The 20518-nt window shown below is 41.8% G+C and overlaps 1 protein-coding gene across 2 annotated transcripts; it reads right to left on the reverse strand.

The window, feature by feature from the left end:
• Positions 1-5726: 5726 nt before the first annotated feature.
• IFNL3 (interferon lambda 3) lies at positions 5727-19880 on the reverse strand. 2 transcript variants are annotated; one of them, XM_033957373.1, is made up of 7 exons: positions 19837-19880; positions 19659-19748; positions 18556-18713; positions 13708-13785; positions 10833-10970; positions 9822-9896; positions 5727-7068 (listed from the first exon to the last, which is right to left on the reverse strand). In XM_033957373.1, the coding sequence occupies exons 3-7, from the start codon at positions 18706-18708 to the stop codon at positions 6937-6939; spliced, it is 576 nt and encodes a 191-aa protein (XP_033813264.1). In that variant the 5' UTR covers positions 18709-18713; positions 19659-19748; positions 19837-19880; the 3' UTR covers positions 5727-6936. The 2 variants fall into 2 exon arrangements, with proteins under 2 accessions (XP_033813264.1, XP_033813263.1); XM_033957372.1 differs by having other exon boundaries at positions 19659-19842.
• Positions 19881-20518: the final 638 nt, after the last annotated feature.

The following is a 20518-nucleotide window of genomic DNA, read 5'->3' on the forward strand; positions in this document are numbered from 1 at the left end:
GGTGTGGCTTGCACCGAAAAAGTGGCCATGGGCACCGGTAGGAGCTCTTGTGGAGGCGATTCTCGTGTAAAGTAGGCGCCGGAAATGTAGGCCTTCATTTCCGGCGTCTACTTTACACGTGGCCGCAGTTCTGCAACCGGCGCTGGTGCATGATTGACACGTGACTAATGCCGGTTTTGGAGGCACCAATGCCGGTTTTGGATACCAGCGTCGGTTGCAGGATCTGGCTCTAGGTTATTTTATCATATCATTTGGCTCTGAAAAAGGGTGACTAAAAGTAGGAAATCCAAAATTGCATTACATTTCTTCATGTCATGGCCTGAAAAAAAGGTTAACTGCAACATTTTTATTTTTTCACATAAGAGGATGGGGTTTGGACTGTTGTACCTCAGATTTTTTATTAAATTTTCTAGACCGTTCTCCCAAGGGAGCTCAGTATGGTTTACATTAATTTATTCAGGTACTCAAGCATTTTTCCCTGTCTGTCCTGGTGGGCTTATAATCTATCTAATGTGCCTGGGGCAATTAGGGGATTAAGTGACTTGCCCAGGGTCATAAGGAGTAGCATGGGTTTGAACCCACAACCCCAGGGTGTTCAGGCTGTAGCTTTAATTACTGTGCCACTCTAAATGTAGTAAAAGTGAGTCAAGTATAGGACAATGAAGCCATTGTGACATCATTGATGAGGTTGGCTCTTAGGCATTGGTGAAATGAGGCATTATGATGTCACAATACCAGCTCTGGTTATCAGAAGCTGAAACTCTTCACACTATTTATTCAATTTTCTATACTGTTCTCCCAGGGGATGGGGTTTGGACTGTTGTACCTCAGATTTTTTACTGAGGTACAAAAATAAATCAAACCAAAATGAAATACCATTCCGATAAAATATTGAAAGCTAAAAACCCTTCTATTCTTTATACCATCCTCAATAATATAGCGCCAAATAATAAAAAACAATATGAATCAAGTAGTATAGTTCCCACAGCACAAGATTTTGCCGACTACTTTACTGGAAAAATTAATAACATTAGGAAATCTTTCAAAAAAAATTTACTACCTTCAAATGATTCTGAACAAGTTAATCCAGACTTACTATCCTCTAAGTGTTCAAAATTCAAAATACCTAGCTTAAATGAGATTGAAATTACTCTAAAAACTCTGAATATCAGAAGTTCTAAAGCTGATCAAATACCACCATTAATTCTCAAACAATATTTTGACATCTTTGGACCTTTGATTCATGTATTAGTTACAGAAAGTTTAAATCAACACACAGTGCCCTTGGATTGGAAAAAGTCATATATTCGCCCTATTATTAAAGAAAAAAATATTGGTCATGCAGACCTGTCTAATTATAGACCAATTTCTAACATCCCATTTTTGGCAAAATTAACAGAAAAAATTGTTTTCAACCAAATTTCAGAGTTTGTAGAACAAACTAATGTGTTACATCCGAATCAAACTGGTTTTAGACAACACCATAGTACGGAACATTCCCTTATTGGTATGACAACATCCATTCAATATTTTTTAGATCATCATCAATCGGTGCTGTTAACTTCCCTTGATCTTTCAGCAGCGTTTGATACGATTGATCATCAATTACTCCTTGCTAGACTCCAATCTATTGGGGTTACAGATAAAGTTCTAGCTTGGTTTACATCTTACTTCAGTGATCGTACATCCACAGTTATCTTCAATGAATCTTCATCCCTACCTTCACAGATTTCACATGGGGTTCCACAAGGATCTATTCTTTCACCTATGCTTTTTAATATCTTTCTTGCACCACTAATGACATTATGCCAATCCGTAGGTTTTCATGTTTTTGCCTATGCCGATGATATACAGCTATTGCATCCATTAAATAATAATAATATAAACGAAATTTTGGCTATTAATGGAAAACTTGATCAAGTTCATCATTGGCTGGATAAAAACAGACTGGCTCTTAATATCAAAAAAACTAACGTTATGCTCTTTCCATGGAAGGATAGTTTTCCTCTTGTTACTCCTATTTCAATTCAAAACGTTCCCCTACAATCAGTCAAAAATACAAAAATTTTAGGGGTAATCTTCGATAATAAACTTACTTATCATGATCACATCAGTAACATTGTGAAAACTACCTTTTATAGGTTACGTAAAATTCGCTCCATCTCTAAATTTCTTTGTCCCAAAGCACTTAATATACTGATTCACTCTTTGGTGATGTCTAAAATCGACTACTGCAATTCTTTATTTAAAGGAATTGCGTTACACGAAATAAAACGATTACAAATTATACAAAATGCATCAATTAAATTAATAACCAAGTCTAAAAAATTTGATCATGTAACACCACTTCTCAAAAATGCTCATTGGCTACCAGTCATTCACAGAATTACTTATAAACTATGTATAATTATTTTTAAAACCTTATATAACAAGACCCCTGCATTTTTATTTAGGTTTCTAATTCCATATACTGCAAAGAGAATTTTACGATCTAGTGAACAAAATTTATTATCTATTCCATCACTAAAAATTATTAATACGAGACGACAATTTATCTTTTCTTGTACTGCACTGCAGACTTGGAACGCCCTCCCTATTTTTTTACGGGAGGAGAAGGAGTTTGGGAAATTTAAAAATGAGTTAAAAACCTTTTTTTAAAGATGCCTTCGCAACCTAATTTTACTATTTTATTGTCTTATTTAACTTTGCTATACTTTTGTTAATTATTACCCCTTTGTATTTTCCCTTAATGTCTTTTCTTTACTTTAAGAATTGTATTTCTTCCCTCCTTACTCATTGTTTAGTAATGTTAATTTAATATTTAAGTATTTGTACGTTTTGTTTTGTCCCCTAAACAAATGTGAATTTTAAAGTGTACATTGCTTAGAAATCCTGATTAAGCGATTAATCAAGTCACCTAATAAACTTGAACTCTAACAGAACTCTTAAAACCTCATTTTTTTTGTTTCTTGAGACTTATTTATTTATTAAATTTTCTAGACCGTTCTCCCAAGGGAGCTCAGAATGGTTTACATTAATTTATTCAGGTACTCAAGCATTTTTCCCTGTCTGTCCCAGTGGGCTCATAATCTCTCTAATGTACCAGGGGCAATGAGGGGGATTAAGTGACTTGCCCAGGGTCACAAGGAGCAGTGTGGGTTTGAACCCAGAACCTCAGGGTGCTGAGGCTGCAGCTTTAACCACTGCACCACTTTAGAAATCAAAATGGGGCAGAAGTGAGCCAAGTATAGGACAATGAAGCCATTGTGACATCACTGAATAGGTTGGCTCTTGGGCATTGGTGGAATGCGGCATTATGACATCACAATACCAGCTCTGGTTATCAGAGGCTGAAACTCTTCACTCTATTCATTTATTCAGTTTTCTATACTGTTCTTCAAAGAGAGTTCAGAACGGTTTACATGAATTTATTCAGGTACTCAAGCATTTTTCCCTATCTGTCCTGGGGGGCTCACAATCTCTATAATGTACCTGGGGCAATGAGGGGATTAAGTGACTTGCCCAGGGTCACAAGGAGCAGCGTGGGTTTGAACCCACAACCTCAGGGTGCTGAGGCTGCAGCTTTTAACCACTGCAACACAATTTCCCCAGAGATGGTCATATTTGTTTTAAATAATTAGAAAACATCAGCTGATATAATCAGGCAGATGTATTCAGTTTGCAAGGCCATATGGATTATATTATTGTACTTTTGAACTTTGACATTTTTAATAAAGTCCATTTTAGGAACATCGTCACTCCAAAGTGTTTTTTTGGTTTCTTCAGTTTGCAAGTGCAGCTTTGCAACACCTAATTAAAATTTGTTGCAATGCTATATGCTTTGTCGTGTGCAAGGTTGATGATTTGTGTGCACACATGATCCTGCACAACAGGGCACAGAGAAGCTGTGGCTATTATGATTGCTGACTTTATTGTTTACTAATTAATTTATCAAACTCTTATGGGAGAGCTTAGGAACATGAAAATTAGGCAGGGGGAACAAAAGACTGAGGGCTTGTCTAGGGCACCCAATACCTAGGACCAACTCAACCATTAGGTAAGATTAGGTGACCACCTAGGGCAGCAACCTCTGGGGGGCAGCAAAGAGCTGCAGTCGAAGCAACACAAATAGAACCTGACATTCACATGAACTCAGACTGTCAATGTGTACTTTTACCTGCAAGGGTGGGTAATTTTCAAACTGCCCAATTATTTTGGTAAATTATTTTGAAAATTCTCTCACGTACAAAGTTTAATGTTTAAAAGTATTACTGTATGTCTTGAAAAGGGGGGGGGGGCAAGATTTGGGGCCTGAAAATTAATTGGAGGCACATATGCCCGAAGGTTAGCCTAAGACATCTAATATTTTTGCTCTGGACCTGCTAATACCTTGGCTCAGTTTTGTTCTTCAGATATCTTGTCTCCACACATACTAGCTTGAAATCAAAGAAGACCGAGAGGACTCTTAAAACAATATTTCTTTTATTTAATATCAAGACAAAAGAGCTGCATGAAAATATAAATGCACAATACAGAAATAACTCTTTAAAAAATTGGCACATAGACCAACAACTACATTTAAATAAAACCTATATCAAATTGGCTGCCGAATATTTTAAATAAATAACTGTATCCTACCATGAATTCAAGGATCATTTAAATAAATTAGATATGATTTAAAAAAATATAAATATTTAAATGATTATATAAATATTTCAAGTTTCACGTTTACTTTGCATATGATATACCACCCATCAACACAGCCATCGGAGTGATTCACAATCTAATCAGGTACGCTATGAGGGAGTGCTGAAAAGTTCTCAGCCCACCCAACTTCCTAAATTCTGAAAGTTATTTTGCCACTGTAGCTGAAAAGAGAGTTACTTTATTTCGTTAAGTGCCAATTTGAAGTAATGGAATTCGATGTTTTGACACCGACTGAACCATACCCACGTCATTCTCTTCTTGGTTGGGCTGAGAACTTTCAGCAGCCGCTCATATTTTCCCTATCTGTCCCAGCGGGCTCACAATCCAATTCACAGTACCTGGGGCAACGGAGGGTATACATTTGTGTGGCTAATATCACCTCACTCTTTTGTTCAGCTGTAAAAACCGTCTGAGCACCAGTTCGTATAAATGTTCTATCCTGGTTTCCAACACTACACGTGCTGTTCCACCAGTTTCACACGGAGGGAATTCTATTCTAGAAGGTGATGGCTCAGATACTAAATTCAGGAGAACAGACGTGCATAAAATCTACAACTTAGCTTGCTTGTGAAATCTAAAAAGAACACATCCTCCTCCGGATTCTATATAGGTTGTCAAAATTTGTGCGCTACAATTTTGGCGTGCAGGGCACAACCACACATCAATTAGTTAATTAGCAAGACATTAAACAAAACTGTAAACAATAACTGAAGTTAAATGGCAACAACTCGGATGTGTGCAGATCTGCCCTGGTCACTATTCTATAAAATTGGCACCTAACTTTTAGCCAGTTCAAAAGGGGCAAAGGAAGGTCAGCGAATGTTCCTAGAAGGTAGGCCTGATGTTATAAAATACTCCCCCCACCTTTTTTTTTAACAAAACTGTGAAAGTGCAGGCTGGGGCGCTGAATGCTCTGCGCTGCTCCTGATGCTCAGAATTCCTATGAGTGTCGGGAGCAGCGTACAGCTTTCAGTGTGCCGGCCTGCGCGAAAAACCACTTTCACGGTTTTATTAAAAAAAAAAAAAAAAAAAAAAAGGCGGGGGGTGGGAACTGTCTTTTGTGAGCTCATCTCCAAAAAATTAAGCACCAGATTTTATGACAGAATTCAGCAGGTCTAAATGCCGACGCATGGAGCGCAAACATCATTGTTAAATGTTATTCTATAATGGATGCTTGGCATTAACTATTCTTTACAGAATACAGATTTAGCATGGATTTTTCATGGGCCTAACTTTCAATGCCTCTTACCGAACCCCGTTCCTTTTAGCCAAGGATTTGACTCATTGTATGTTCAGAAAGGGGGAAAATTCCAGAAAAATAACGCATTGAAATAGGCCAAGCAAGTACAACGAACCCTCGCGAATTCGCAGTTCGCAAATCGCGGACTCAGCCTTTCGTGGTATTTTCTGACCGCTTCTTCCGGAAACTAAAGTCAGGCTACACCAATCAGGAGCTGCTTTGACGCGCCAGATAGCGTGACTTTAGTTCCCGGAAGAGGCGGTCAGAAAATACTCAGAACGATTTTTTTAACTAGCACTATCGCACGAATGTCACAAAACATGTTTTGCATTATGTTTATGCAAATTATTTCCATGCACCTTTCCCCCTTTCTAAAATTTTAGGAAAGTAAGTTCTTGAATAAAACATGCTCCATTTCAAACTTGAGAACGTGAACCAGTTTACAGAGTTTAGTGCCTAGAACTTAAATCTGGTCCCACGTACTAAGATTTTCTTATACTCTCACTTTTAGAATAGATCTAATTAAAACAAATCATAACCTTCCCCCCCCCCCCCTTTTTACTAAGCTGCGGTAGAGGTTTTTACCATAACCCGAAGCGCTATATATGCAGACGCTTCTCTGACACTCATAGAATTCCTATGAATGTCGGAGCAGCGTCAGAGCATATAGCGTTCCGGGCCAAGGTAGAAACCTCTAACACGGCTTAGTAAAAAGGGGGGAGATCATTAATATGAGAACCGGAGTGTTCCTTTTACAAATAAATAGACAATATTTAAATAGAAGAACATTTTGTTCTAATGTTACAGTTCAAAATCCAAATAATAGAATACTGTGCTTGGCAGTCACCAAACTTGCTTATGAAAATTACTTAGCCAGAAGAGCAACAAAAATCCCCCCTGAAGACGAGCTCCGGTGGAGGAAGGGTTTAAAGCTTGGATTTCTGCTGGAGGCTCTTGGTGTCTCTATTATTCTGTTCACAGGCTCCAGATCAATTCATGGCAGGTGAAGCCAGACGTGATCTTTTCTCCTCACATTTCTTATCATGGGCGATGCAGACGACTTCTTGCCTCAGCTGAAAGATCCTTGGTATCACTGCTTTTTGCAAGCAATCTGGAGTCTCCTGGAATACAAGAAAAGTAGCAGATTATCTGCAGGAATGTCTTGTAGGGAATACGTTTTCAAAGTGTATTATCAGACTGGCTGGCTGCATGTAGTTTTTCCTGAATTTGCAGTTTTAAGTTTGTAGCTGCAACTAGCACAGTGGAATTAGAAATATGATCGATTCTCATATTAGCCACAAAGGTTTTTTCTGCCTATGATTGGGTGGTTCCCCCTCCCCCCCTCTCCTGTATAACCGAGGCTTTTTCTTTCATTGGCTTTCATATGGTATTAAGTTCAGTGCTTGTTGCTGGGTGTTCAGTTCCCTTTTGGGGAGATTTTGTAAACGGTATTTAGATTGATTATACCCCCATTTCTTCCTTTTCAAGTTTTATTATCAGACTATACCATTTTAATACCTTTCTAAAGTTGCCTTTTATCACTGCTTGACTGCATTTAAGGAGGTCAGTTTGATTTATCATTTATGATGGCATGGCCTTAACTAACACATATGTTTGTATCTAACTAGAGTTACCCAGAATCATACGAAAAACAGGCCATTTTTGTAGAAAAATTCCACAAAATACTACACTATCATGTCCTGATGTCCATTCCATTACCATTCCATAGATATCGCCCCCTATTGGCCACGAGCCACTACTGCTCAACATGTGCCTAGCCTTAGATGCCACTTGTAGAATAGAGCTTAGGTGGGGGTTTATGGCACTGATTTTTTAGACACAATATATAGAATTTAGTCCACAGTGTGCATTCTTTCCAAAGAGTGTGCAATATTATTAATAAACAACAAAACACAAAATGTTTCTCTTTTTTGGGTGTTCATTTTTGTTTAGTAATGATATACAACAGTGGTTCCCAAACCTGTCCTGGGGGACCCCCAGCCAGTCAGGTTTTCAAGATATCCCTAATGAATATGCATGAGAGAGATTTGCATACCTGTCACTTCCATTATATGCAAATCTCTCTCATGCATATTCATTAGGAATATCTTGAAAACCTGGCTGGCTGGGGGTCCCCCAGGACAGGTTTGGGAACCACTGATATACAACAACCTAAGTATATAGACCTCGATGGATTCTGCCCCATCTTTGTTGGTTGGGCTGACAACTTTCAGCAGCCCCTCGTATATTCTCCTATGAGAGGCCACTGAGAAGTTCTCAGTCCAACCAAGAAGAGAATGACGTGGAGCCATGAAACTTACAAGCTATTCCACACTTTCCGTTTCAATGAAGCAAAATGCATCTAGTAAATGGGCACAAGGATAGGGAAACCAAGCCATTGTGACATCACCGATGAGCTTGGCTTAGGCATTGGTGGAATGAGGCGTTATGACATCACAATACGAGGGGCCACTGAAAAGTTCTCAGTCCAACCAAGAAGAGAATGACGTGGAGCCATGAAACTTACAAGCTATTCCACACTTTCCGTTTCAATGAAGCAAAATGCATCTAGTAAATGGGCACAAGGATAGGGAAACCAAGCCATTGTGACATCACCGATGAGCTTGGCTTAGGCATTGGTGGAATGAGGCGTTATGACATCACAATACAAGGGGCCACTGAAAAGTTCTCAGTCCAACCAAGACAAGAATGACGTGGAGCCATGAAACTTACAAGTTATTCCACACTTTGATACTTTTCGTTGCAATATGAAATGAGACAAAAAGTGTCATGTAAAGTGTGGAATAACCAAGAACTTTTCAGCGTCCCCTCATAGGCGAATATACGAGGGGCTGCTGAAAGTTCTCAGCCCAAGATGGGGCAGTCTCCATCGAGGGCTTTACACTTAGTCCAGTGATGTTCCACTTTTTTGTTCCATCGGAAAAATATGGAACAAAAAAAAAAAAAAAAAGCGGAAAATCGCCAGACTAAGCATATAGCCCTCAATGGAGAGTGCCCCAACTTTTCAGCGGTCCCTCATATCATTGACATTTCCTTTTTTTTTTTTAAGGTTTGAAATAAGTTTTATTGAAAAATTATGGCATTTACAAAGAATAAAATATACATATCAATCATGAAAAATCAACCCCCCCCCTCAACTCAGCAAAATGTTGTATAGTAACTTCAGTAGAATGCTCAAAAGGACAACGTATAAACCCCCCACCCCCACCCCCACCCCATGGCCATTGTCATACACACAAAACAGATGGGTAGGGACACACCAAATCTAAACACATCAAAACAGAACTCAAGAGAAAGTCTCTTTCCATCATATATGTGGGTTCCACACTTTATAAAAGGGCGTAAGACGATTATGCAATTAATTTAGACATACGAAAGATAAAGTCCATTTTACCCAGCAATTGACTGCGGACCGGAGGATGAGCCTGCTTTCAGTGGGCAGCCCATAGAAGTCTACTAGCAGGCCAGCTTATGGGTTTTACTCGAGAGCATCCCGATAGGAAGATGCAAAAGAGCGCCACCCACCGAACTGGGAACTTTGCAATGTAATATTTCTGACAAAATTTCAAATACCCATATCCCAATACGGAATCACCCGCGGGCATCATTGACATCCCTAGATATCAATATGCATCCAATATGCCCTAAATTCATCTGCTTTGGATGTGCAAAAAGCTTTGAAGTGAGAGCCCCAGTGATTGGAAAGGCAAAATTTAAACCATTGAACAGTCCTATGCACCGATAGTTTTTTAAACCGATGTGGATGGATTTCAAGTTGCCTGTAGGCACGGGACGAAGCTGTCTTAACAGGCCATTCAATTTACTAAAATTAAGCACTGTTCTCTGCACTCACCGCCTTTTTGATCTTGTTGAAATTACGAAGCCAGTGCTTAAGATGATGGGAATGCTGAGTTCTGTGTTTGCTGACCTGAAAGGGGACACAGAAAAGATATTAGATAGTTCTATTGTAGGCAGATAATCCCCGTCACTGATAGGTTCCACCAGTTTTCTCACTACCAGGTCTGGAATTCTCTTCATTTACTTGTTTTTAAAAACTTTTGTTCTCTTGGTCTTAAAGTTCGGATGTTTCCAGATTTGGCAAAGGATCCACAGAGAAGGAGACGTGAATTTTTGTTAATGAAACCTGGAGTTGCAGCCCTGGGGGGGCAATTTTCTACCTACGTCATTCATGTACATGTATAATACATTATCGGAAGCAAAAATTTGTCTTTTTTGGGCCTTTCCAACTGTCGACGTTCCTGTCTACATCCCACCTGGAAAAGGATGAGATCTGAGTGCAAGTTGAAAGAAGGATGCCTTCTCTCAGTCAACTGGCTAGTTAACTACTATCTTTTCCTTTAATAACTCGCTTTATTATCCCTATTGGATCCTGTTGAGGACTTGAGTTGAAATTTAAGCTAAATATCGATTTCTTGTAGTAATTCATTTTAAACTGTTTTGTTCTATTTACTTTGCTTTAATTTCCTTTCTGTACAAGTTAATACTTGATTCATAATGAAAAAAAATCTATAAATAAAATTAAAAACAAACAAATTTATATTCTGCTTATACCTAAGCGGATTACAATCCCCCCCCAAAACAAACAAACAAAAAAAATCCCCCCAAACAATAATAAGATAAACACCAAAAAACAGTATAAAACACATTAAAAACAAAACAATATACAGATCATATCTCCATTTTCCTTTGATGAATTCTAACCTGTCTCTGGCATATAAGCTGCTATAGTTCAACACAGAAATTAATATCTCTTTAACCGGTACTTGATCACAGTTTGAACAGTTCTGATCAAAATTTGGCACTCCTTTCGAAGCTGTGCGCCTACAAGACTGTTGGTACTTACACAGATCCTCAAGTCATGTCCAATGATCTGCAGGTCCTCCAGGGGCTTAATCACATTCTTTGACAGGGTGGAATTTGTCATGTTCATTAAAACTTCCACAGCCAGATCTACCTTGTGTTTCAATACAATTAATTTCTCCTGATCAGAAAAAAAAAAAGATAGAATGGGTTAGTGATATGGTGCATGTGGATCACCTGGAGAGCTTGCTTTAGTTCAAACTAGCTGATTACCCGGCGTTGCCCGGATATTTATTTATCCCAAAATGTCCAACCCCCTACATGTCCCACCCCCCTATGTCCCACATGTCCCACCCCCACGTTACCCCCCCCCCACATGTCCCATATGCCCCACCCCCATGTCCCAACCCCCTACCCTCCACATGTCCCAAAGGAATGTCCCTCTCTATGGGGCTGAACTTAGACTTAAACGGCATCGGGAGTGTCGGTATTTATCTATGCGAGCCCGAAAACTATGGGTTGGACATAAATATCTGTCGCTTTTGATAATTTTAACATATCACCCCCTTCCCACCCCCACAGTATTTTACCCCGTCCCACCTGCACAATATGTTTTCCCAGATAGTAAGTCTTATGTGTACAAAGTTTGGTTGAAATCTCTCCATGCGTTTCAGAGTTATGCTGAGTATTCATCTGTGAGCCCGAAAACACTATGGGGTAGATACTAAAATCTGTCATTTTCAATCATTTTTACATATCCCCCCCTTCCCACCCCCACAGTGTTTGTCCTCAGATAGTAAGTAATGTGTATGTCAAGTTTGGTTGAAATATGTCCATGCATTGAAGAGTTATGCTGGAACATACATACATACATACACACACACACATATATTCAAATTATAATGTGAAATATTTGACAAAATGAATACAATACAACTAACGCAAAACTTGATTATAAACAACATTTTTAGTTTCACCTCCAGGAGCAAGAACATATAAAATCTTGGGTGAACCCACCATTGAGCAAGCAACATAGAGTTGTGGGCCGCGAGACCCCCAGAACATATCACCCCAGGTAGTGAGGGATCTGCATACCAAGTTTCGTTCAAATCGGTCAAGCCGTTTTTGAATTACTGTGAGAATGGCAGCTTTTTACATTTTTTCCATTGACATGAATGGGTGAAATCTGATTTTATGTTTGTAGCTCCGCCCACGTGTGCAGGTGGGCCGCGAGACCCCCAGAACATATCATCCCGGGTAGTGAGGGATCTGCATACCAAGTTTCGTTCAAATCGGTCAAGCCGTTTTTGCGTGATCACGGCACATACACACACACACACATACATATATACATACATCCGATTTTATATATATAGATATCAAAGGATCCTGAAATCTAGTGGCAGTGGAAAACCTTTTTGATGGGAAGTGTCAGGAGCAAGGGCCTCGCCTGATCACCACTCTATAACAGGGGGCCCACAGTACCTCAATGCCCTCACACACAAGAGGTGGGGATTTGCCCATATACTATTAAAACCCAGTAGTGTGGGGAATTCACATTGGTGATTGAGTTGGGGAGGGAGGCAAAGGTGAAGGAGTTGGACTGTATTTAAAGCAAGTCCCAAGCAGTGGGCTGTGTTTTTCTTTTCTGCAGGGGCAGCTTTCCTTTCACTCCCCCCTCCCCCTGCATTAAAAATAAAATGTATATTCTGCATATCCTACAATTCTATGCAGATTAAAAATCATTCAGGTACTCAAGCATTTTCCCCTAACTGGACTCCCACTCTATCTAATGTACCTGGGGCAATGGGGAGTAAGTGACTTGCCCAGGGTCACAAGGAGCAGTGCTGGATTTGAACCTACAATCTCAGGCTTAGCTCTAACCACTGCACTATACACTCCCACATTCTACTTGCTTCCTAGTTGAGTCAGTTCCACTTCCTTTTCCTTTAGCTACAGGAGAGTGGTTTGGGCCTAGAAAGTTGCAGTTGGCCAGCTAACTGATCCTGTGTGTGCGGTTTGGGCCTAGAAAGTTGCAGTTGGCCAGCTAACTGGTCCTGTGTGTGCGGTTTGGGCCTAGAAAGTTGCAGTTGGCTAGCTAACTGGTTGTGTGTGTGTATAAATTTTAACTTGGTGGTCACAATTAATTGGCGGGGGTCAGGTGACTCTAAATTTGGTAATGAGGGACTAGCCATCTCCGGGAGCCCTAGTTCAAATGGCAGAGTTGATACCTAGTATGGCATGGCTACCTAGCTGTTTTGGCACGCAGCTTTCAATTTCTGGTTCTTGTGTCTGTTATTTATAACTGTTCTACCTCCAGCTTAGGTGTTTGTGTCCTCAGTAACATTTTGAGTTTAATTCCAATCAATTGTCCATATTTTTCATTGTTCTAGTATTTATTATTCTGATGCTTGTTTAATGGTCAAGGGGGTGAGGTGGGGGGGGGGGGGAAGGGATTGGGTCTAAGAGATGCCCAAGGCAGAACCGTCTCAGTTCTCCATGTTAGGGCCGAACTAACCAATCTTTGGCTCCAACTCCCAGCTCTCTTGCTGATGATGCTGTGTCAGACAAATATGGGCGGGCCATGGCCCCTTCATTCTATGGCCTATGCTGAGATAGGCATATTTTGGCTATGTGGTCTAGGATGAGGGTCTACATCTATGCAGGTGGCATAGTTCAGTTATCAAGCTCTTAAGGGCTGCAAGCTAAAAAAAAAAAAAAAAGGGGGGGTGGGGGGAGAGGGGTTTGGAGTGCAAGGCTGAAAGTTTTCCCTACAGTACCCACTTCTCCTGCAACCTCCATACTCCTTGCCCCATTCCCCCTTTACAAACTAAACAGGGAAATGTCACGGGTGAAAGAACTTCTGCTCTGAAATGACAATTTGTGAATCTAGTACAATACCCGAGAACTTTTCTTACCGTGAAATCTCTCACTGTCGGCTTTTGGAGCAGCAGCTCTTCTGAGCAGTTTTGTTCTTTTGCTGGCATTGTCTGTATCTGTGGTTAACAATGAAAAAACATTGGTAAATTATATTTGCCCCTGCAAGGAAAACTGATCACACTTGTGTGTGTTGTTCCGACGCCCTAGAATTTTATAAATTCTCCATAGAGCAGGGGTGTCAAAGTCCCTCTTCGAGGGCCGCAGTCTAGTCAGGTTTTCAGGATTTCCCCAATGAATATGCATGAGATCTATTTGCATGCATCGCTTTCATTGTATGCTAATAGATCTCATGCATATTCATTGGGGAAATCCTGAAAACCCGACTGGATTGCGGCCCTCGAGGAGGGACTTTGACACCCCTGCCATAGAACTACAGTACTTATGGGTGTAAAGCAAAGGCTTAGTAAGGGTAGGAAGCATCCCCACACCCTCCTCTTTGTGCCCCCACTCCACACTCGTGCTCTCTCCCCCCCCCCCCCCGTACCACTAAACCTTCATCAGAGTGAGTGGCTTCTGCAACCTGCTCCTCGCGCCAGCGTTGGATTTCCCTCCGACATCACTTCCTGGCCCCGTGACCCAGAAGTGATTTAGAGGGGAACCAGGCTGGCGCGAGCAATAGGCAGAAGTTGAGCAATGACATGAAAGGACAAGAGGAACCAACCGTGGAGTAAACACAAGTCTTTAATCAAACCATGTAGGATGACCCGACATGAGCTGTGTTTCAGCCGTTAGGCCTGCATCAGGAGTCAAAAATACTGGTATAATACAAATTCTGCGATTGGCATATTTGAACACACAGCAGATAAAAACTTCCAATAACAGTGTGCCTTTTTTCAAATTAATGGCGGCGGTTAGTTTATAGGCTATAGAACTGAAAAATCCGAGAATTCCTTAAGATCCACCCGGGGAATGATAAAGCCAAATAGCAAGGTATTAACTCTTGGAGCAGACTGGCTGGGTGAATAATTTCCAACTGTAATGCGACCCACCTGCTAACATTTCATAATTTTGTTCCTTGTTTGACTAGTTTTGCATTGTCTCTCTACAATTCTGCCTCCATTGGAGCTACAAACCAATTCCACATCTGATTTATTATTTTTATTTTCCACCTACATAGGGGTGCTGAAATGTTCTCAGCCCAACCAACCCACTTCCTAAATTCTGAGCGTTATTTTGCCACTGTAGCTGAAAATTTGCAGATACAAAATTCTATGTTTTGATATTGTTTCAGGTCATTGACTGAACCGTATCCATCTCATTCTCCTCCTGGTTGGACTGAGAACTTTTCAGCACCCCCTTGTAGAAACATTAGGACAGTGGCGTAGCTAGCATATGTGACACCCGGGGCCTATCATTTTAAAAAATCTCCCTCATCTATATGAAAAACATGATTTTTAGTAACAATCCACATATTGCACAACAAGTGTATACCTAGGAAAAGGCAACATCTTACATACTGCAATGAGCAGTAGAACATCAATACACTCATTGTAAAACTAAACAAGCCAGACTGCACAGTCAATGCTAACAGAAAACCATGTCTTTCATACACACAGAACACAGAAAATGCCTTTGCCCAGTATGGAATATGTAATCACAAACTAACCCCCCCCCTTTTACAAAATTGTAGCGCGGTTTTTATCACTGGCCACGGCGTAACAGTTTTGACGCTCATAGAATTCCTATGAGCGTCACAGCTGTTACCACAGCGGCCAGCACTAAAAAAACACGCTACAGTTTTGTAAAAGGGAGTATGGGGTGGTGGGGGGAGGGAGGAGTAAAATAGAACTATGTAGACACAAGTTAAACTGAACCACCAAGAAGCTGGACTCTGCATACAATGCAACACTACAGAAACAGTGATGCATGTCCCCTAATATTATGCAAAATATAAAGATAGCAGATGTAGATCTGAAAAAAAAAAAGAGAAATTGCAATCATCACTTTACAAATTAACAAATACCCCCCCCTTTATGAAGCTGTGTTATGGTTTTTATTGCAGGCCATGGTGGTAAAAGCTCCGATATTCATATGAATTCTATGAACATTGGAGCATTTACCACCATGGTCAGTGATTTAAAAAAAAGCCTAATATGGCTTCATAACCTTCCCCCTGGCGTGTTAGACTTTTTCATTGCCAGCTGTAGCTGTAAAAGCTCCGGCGCTCATAGAATTCCTATGAATGTCGGAGCTAATATTGTTGCGGCTGGCAATAAAAGAGCCTGCCTCTGCCCCCTCTCTTCTCCCCCTATGCGTCTGCCCCCTCTCTCCTCCCCCCTATGCCTCTGCCCCCTCTCTCCTCCCCCCATGCGTCTGCCCCCTCTCTCCTCCCCCCCTATGCCTCTGCCCCCTCTCTCCTCCCCCCTATGCGTCTGCCCCCTCTCTCCTCCCCCCTATGCGTCTGCCCCCTCTCTCCTCCCCCCTATGCCTCTTCCCCCTCTCTCCTCCCCCCCTATGCGTCTGCCCCCTCTCTCCTCCCCCCCTATGCGTCTGCCCCCTCTCTCCTCCCCCCCTATGCCTCTGCCCCCTCTCTCCTCCCCCCTATGCCTCTTCCCCCTCTCTCCTCCCCCCCTATGCGTCTGCCCCCTCTCTCCTCCCCCCCTATGCGTCTGCCCCCTCTCTCCTCCCCCCTATGCCTCTTCCCCCTCTCTCCTCCCCCCCTATGCGTCTGTGCCCTCTCTCCTTTCCGGTTCCATAAAGTGAGGGCCAACAAATATGTTCCTACTTTGGGCCATGACACCAATAATGTTTGTCATCATTCATTCCTACCAGAACATCTGGCCTTGATCACACATGCAAAACACAGATCAACCCTATTCAAAATTACAGGAACACAAATTAAAAGTCCTAATATACAGACTCTGCATGCATGTAGTACAACACCAGAGAAGCAGAAACAAATGCATAGACAGCAGATGTAAATTCTCAAAACCAACATATTTCAATCATTAAGTTGGAAATAAAATCATTTTTCCTACCTTTGTTGTGTGGTGATTTTATTTTTCTACACATTTTTTCCCAGTCTCTGGTTGTACTTCCTTCTGTCTGTGCCCTTAACTATTTCTAGGGCCTTCTTATCGATTTGCTGTTTCCCTTTCCTTCACTTTCTACCCTAAATCCATCTTTGGCATTAACTTTCATTATTCAACTTTCTTCAATTTTTCTTCTTCCATCTCAATTCTATCTTCCCTTCCCATCTATCCATGTGCACCATCTCCTCCCTTTCTCTGCCCTTCCCCTCCTCTCCATCTATGTGTACCATATTCCCTCTCTTTCTTCTCCTAAATTCCCATCTTTTCTTAAACAGCATTTTTTCCCATCTCTCTTCTCTTCTCTTCCCCACCCCACCCCTTCCATCCCATCTCTCTTCCCTTCCCCCACTGCTCCCATCTCCTCCCTCTCTCTTCCCCTCTAGTAGTCTGACATCTTTCTCCTTCCCCCAGTCTGGCCTCAATCACTCTCTCCTCCTTCCCTGGTCTGGCATCTCTCTCTCTCTCTCCTTCCATCCCCCTCCAGTAGTCCATCTCACTCCTTCCCTTTCCCCCTTCTTGTGATCTGGTATTTATCTCCTTCCCTTCCTTCTTCTTCCCTACCCTGGCCTGGAATCTCTCTCTCTCCTTCCCTTCCCTTGTCTGGCATCTCTCTCTCTCTCTCTCTCCTTCTCTCTCCCTCCACTAGTCCATCTCTCTCCTTTCTTTTCTCCCAGTTTGTGGTCTGGCAGCTCCTCTTCTTCTCTTTCCACCTCCTCCTCCTCCTATTGCCTACCATGGTCTGGCATTTCTGTCCTCCCCTTCCCTAGAGATCTGACATATTTCTCTTTTCCCCTCTCCATCTCCTTGGTCTAGCATTTTTCTAATGCCCCTCCCCCCCTGTGATCCCCCAGTGACCCAACCACCCTACGTTTCTGCCCTCCATGGGATCTGGTAAGGCAGCCGCTCTTTCATCCTTCGGGCAACTGGCAGTGTGAGCAAACATGCTACCTTTGGTGGCCCATAAACTTTCCTTCTGCTATTGCTTCCCATCTATGAGGGAACAGGCAACAGAAGCAGTAGCATGCAGAGTCTATATATTAGGACTTTTAATTGTGTTCTTGTAATTTTGCATAGGGTTGATCTGTGTTCTGCATGTGTGATCAAGGCTGCCTGAAGGATAAAAGAGCTGCAGAGATGGTTCCCACGGAGGCGGGGGATAGGATTGGGGGTGGGGGGAAGAACCCCAGACTGCAAGGAGCAGCTGCTTGGCTTGCTCCAAGATACATCCTGGTGGCAGGAGGGAGGCAGGAAGTGCTACTCCTGGTGCGCAGTAGCCAAGAATTGGGCTCTGAAGAGAAGTACAAGTCCGCGCACCTGTGTGGCTTAGAGGGAACATTGCCCTCCACCACAATGCCATCCAGTATCTTGTCCCCTCACCTCCCCACTGCTGTGTGTATGCTTTCCAAAACAGCAGTAGCCATCATGGAACCTTGCTGCACCTCTCCGCATCTGCTGGCTCTGCTCTGGAACAAGAAAGTGATGTCGGAGGGGGTGGACTGGCAGCCACGGGGAGGTGCAGGAAGGTCCTGCGATGACTGAATTTAAAGTTTACCACTGCTGATGCTGGTTCAGGAAAGCAGCAGCGGCAGTGAAGGGAGGGAGGTTCCGGACCCGGTGGCCCTTAGGGCGTAAACCAGGGGTGGACCCCCCCCCCCTTGGTATGCCACTGCATTAGGATACTCCAAGTGACAGACCCAAGAGGAACGTTTTCTTCACAATTGGTTCACATTTCATTGTTTTGTCCTTCACCATTATACCTTCCCCACCCTCTGGAGTCCCATTGGTTGTACTTACATAGCTTTCATAGGCGTCTTTGAGGTGCCTGATTGCTTTGATTTCAGAAGGAGGCAAATCTCTGTATTTTGCGATAAAACATTTTGTGGCTGGAGCGCCATCAGCGGTTAAAAGAATTGTGGCGATGAGGACTTTGCCAAGTAAACTGTCCATGGTCCCTGTGTCATTCAGAGAAAAGAACACTGAATACTATTTTCAGGTAACACACCACTTAATCAAACGACATATAGATAGCAGACACAACATTAGCATATTCTTTCTACATTTTTAACAACGCATGCATTATTTTGCTTTCAAATAACTATGTCGGGACAGTAAGGGAATTTTTTAAGTACCTTCTTACTTCTCATTTATAATCTTAATGTATATTTTCTTCAAACCGCTTAGAACCTAACGGATGTAGCGGTATATAAGAAATAAATTACATTACATTACATATGTCCTGGCTCTATGTAAGATAGTTGCACTCATCATAAAAATTATTTAATTTGAATTTGTAATAATAGAAATGCTTAAGAAAATGCATTATCTATAGAAGTGCAGAGCACTTTTTTTTTTTTTTTTTTCTATTTTATGAATATAAACAGTTCCCTAAACTTATTTCCTATTGTATGGAGTCACTGAAGGATAACCTTTCATGCCTTTTCCAGAATTTGCAACCAGCTATCCTCGCACTTTCCGGGGGATTACACGTGTTTTGAGTTTCTGAGCTCAGCTAGTCCTAATGCCCAACCCTTTGGCAACGTTTTTACCATCCGCTGGCATCCTAAGCTTTAAACCAGTGATTCCCAACCCTGTCCTGGAGGAACACCAGGCCAATCGGGTTTTCAGGCTAGCCCTAATGAATATGCATGAGAGAGATTTGCATATGATGGAAGTGATAGGCATGCAAATTTGCTTCATGCATATTCATTAGGGCTAGCCTGAAAACCCAATTGGCCTGGTGGTCCTCCAGGACAGGGTTGGGAACCACTGCTTTAAACAAAAGGCCACTTGCTAGCGAACTTAAAATGAATTTCGCTGCAATGAAGTGAGAAATCGGTTTGCATTCTTGGATCTAACTCTGCTGCCCACGGGTTATGCCAAAACCATCAGTGTCTTACCTCTGGCTTTATTGCTGTTTGCTCCGGGTCCCCTTGCACCGGTTCTTCGGCGAATGTTTTCCTTCCCTCCATCTCGTCTGCTTTATATACCTGCAAGATATTTCCCAAATTCGAAAATCAAAAACGTGCTTTTGTTGTCGGGGTTCCCTGGAGGGGGAAATACACCTGTTAACCTCACCGGAAAGGAAAGTGAAAACGAGTCCGAGAGCGACTTGGAGCCCTGCAAAATTCCAGGTAAGGCTGTGACGTAGGAGGAAGGCGGAAGGCGGGAAGTGCGAAGGTTTTCATTTTCTAGTCAGGGCCGTGCGGTTGACAGCTCATTTCATCATCTGTCTGCCCTGTATCAGTTTAGCTCTGCGGGTGATGTTCCAAAACCAAAAATGCCACTTAAAAACCAGAGCTGGTATTAACTAATCAAACACAGAGCAACAAAAAAAAAAAAAAAAAAAAGGAAGGAGGGTTCCAACCTTGTCTGCAGAAAAACCCAACCAGGAACAAACAAAAACAAACTGCAGATGTGTACAAGATGCAGGCAGAATTTATGGTGACAAATATAAATTTATAAAAACCTTTTTACCAAACAAGGGACCCGACACGGTCCGTGTTTCGGACAAACCTTCGTCGGGGGTCCAATATGCAAAAAGGTTTGAAAAATATGCCGCAAAAAATATAGAATAAACAAATCATAAACCAAAAAGGTCCAACACGCCGAGAATCGCCAACTGCTGTAAAGCGTCTCACAAAGTCAAACTAATCAAAGCCAAGGGCCGAAACTAAGGGTCAGAGTGTGGGCCTGGTGTTTGGATGGTTAGATTTTTGAATGTAAAAGGCACCTTTTTTTAAGTTCAGTCTTTATTAAG

Source organism: Geotrypetes seraphini, chromosome 8 (assembly GCF_902459505.1).
Source record: "Geotrypetes seraphini chromosome 8, aGeoSer1.1, whole genome shotgun sequence".
Taxonomy (NCBI): domain Eukaryota; kingdom Metazoa; phylum Chordata; class Amphibia; order Gymnophiona; family Dermophiidae; genus Geotrypetes; species Geotrypetes seraphini.

Coding starts and splice junctions, on each gene's coding strand:
- IFNL3 (XM_033957373.1), bottom strand. CDS start 18,708: ATGGACAGTTTACTTGGCAAAGTCCTCATCGCCACAATTCTTTTAACC. Junction 10,971..13,707: donor CGACAGTGAGAGATTTCACG/GTAAGAAAAGTT, acceptor TTTTCTGATCAG/GAGAAATTAATTGTATTGAA. Junction 7,069..9,821: donor TCAACAAGATCAAAAAGGCG/GTGAGTGCAGAG, acceptor CTTGTATTCCAG/GAGACTCCAGATTGCTTGCA.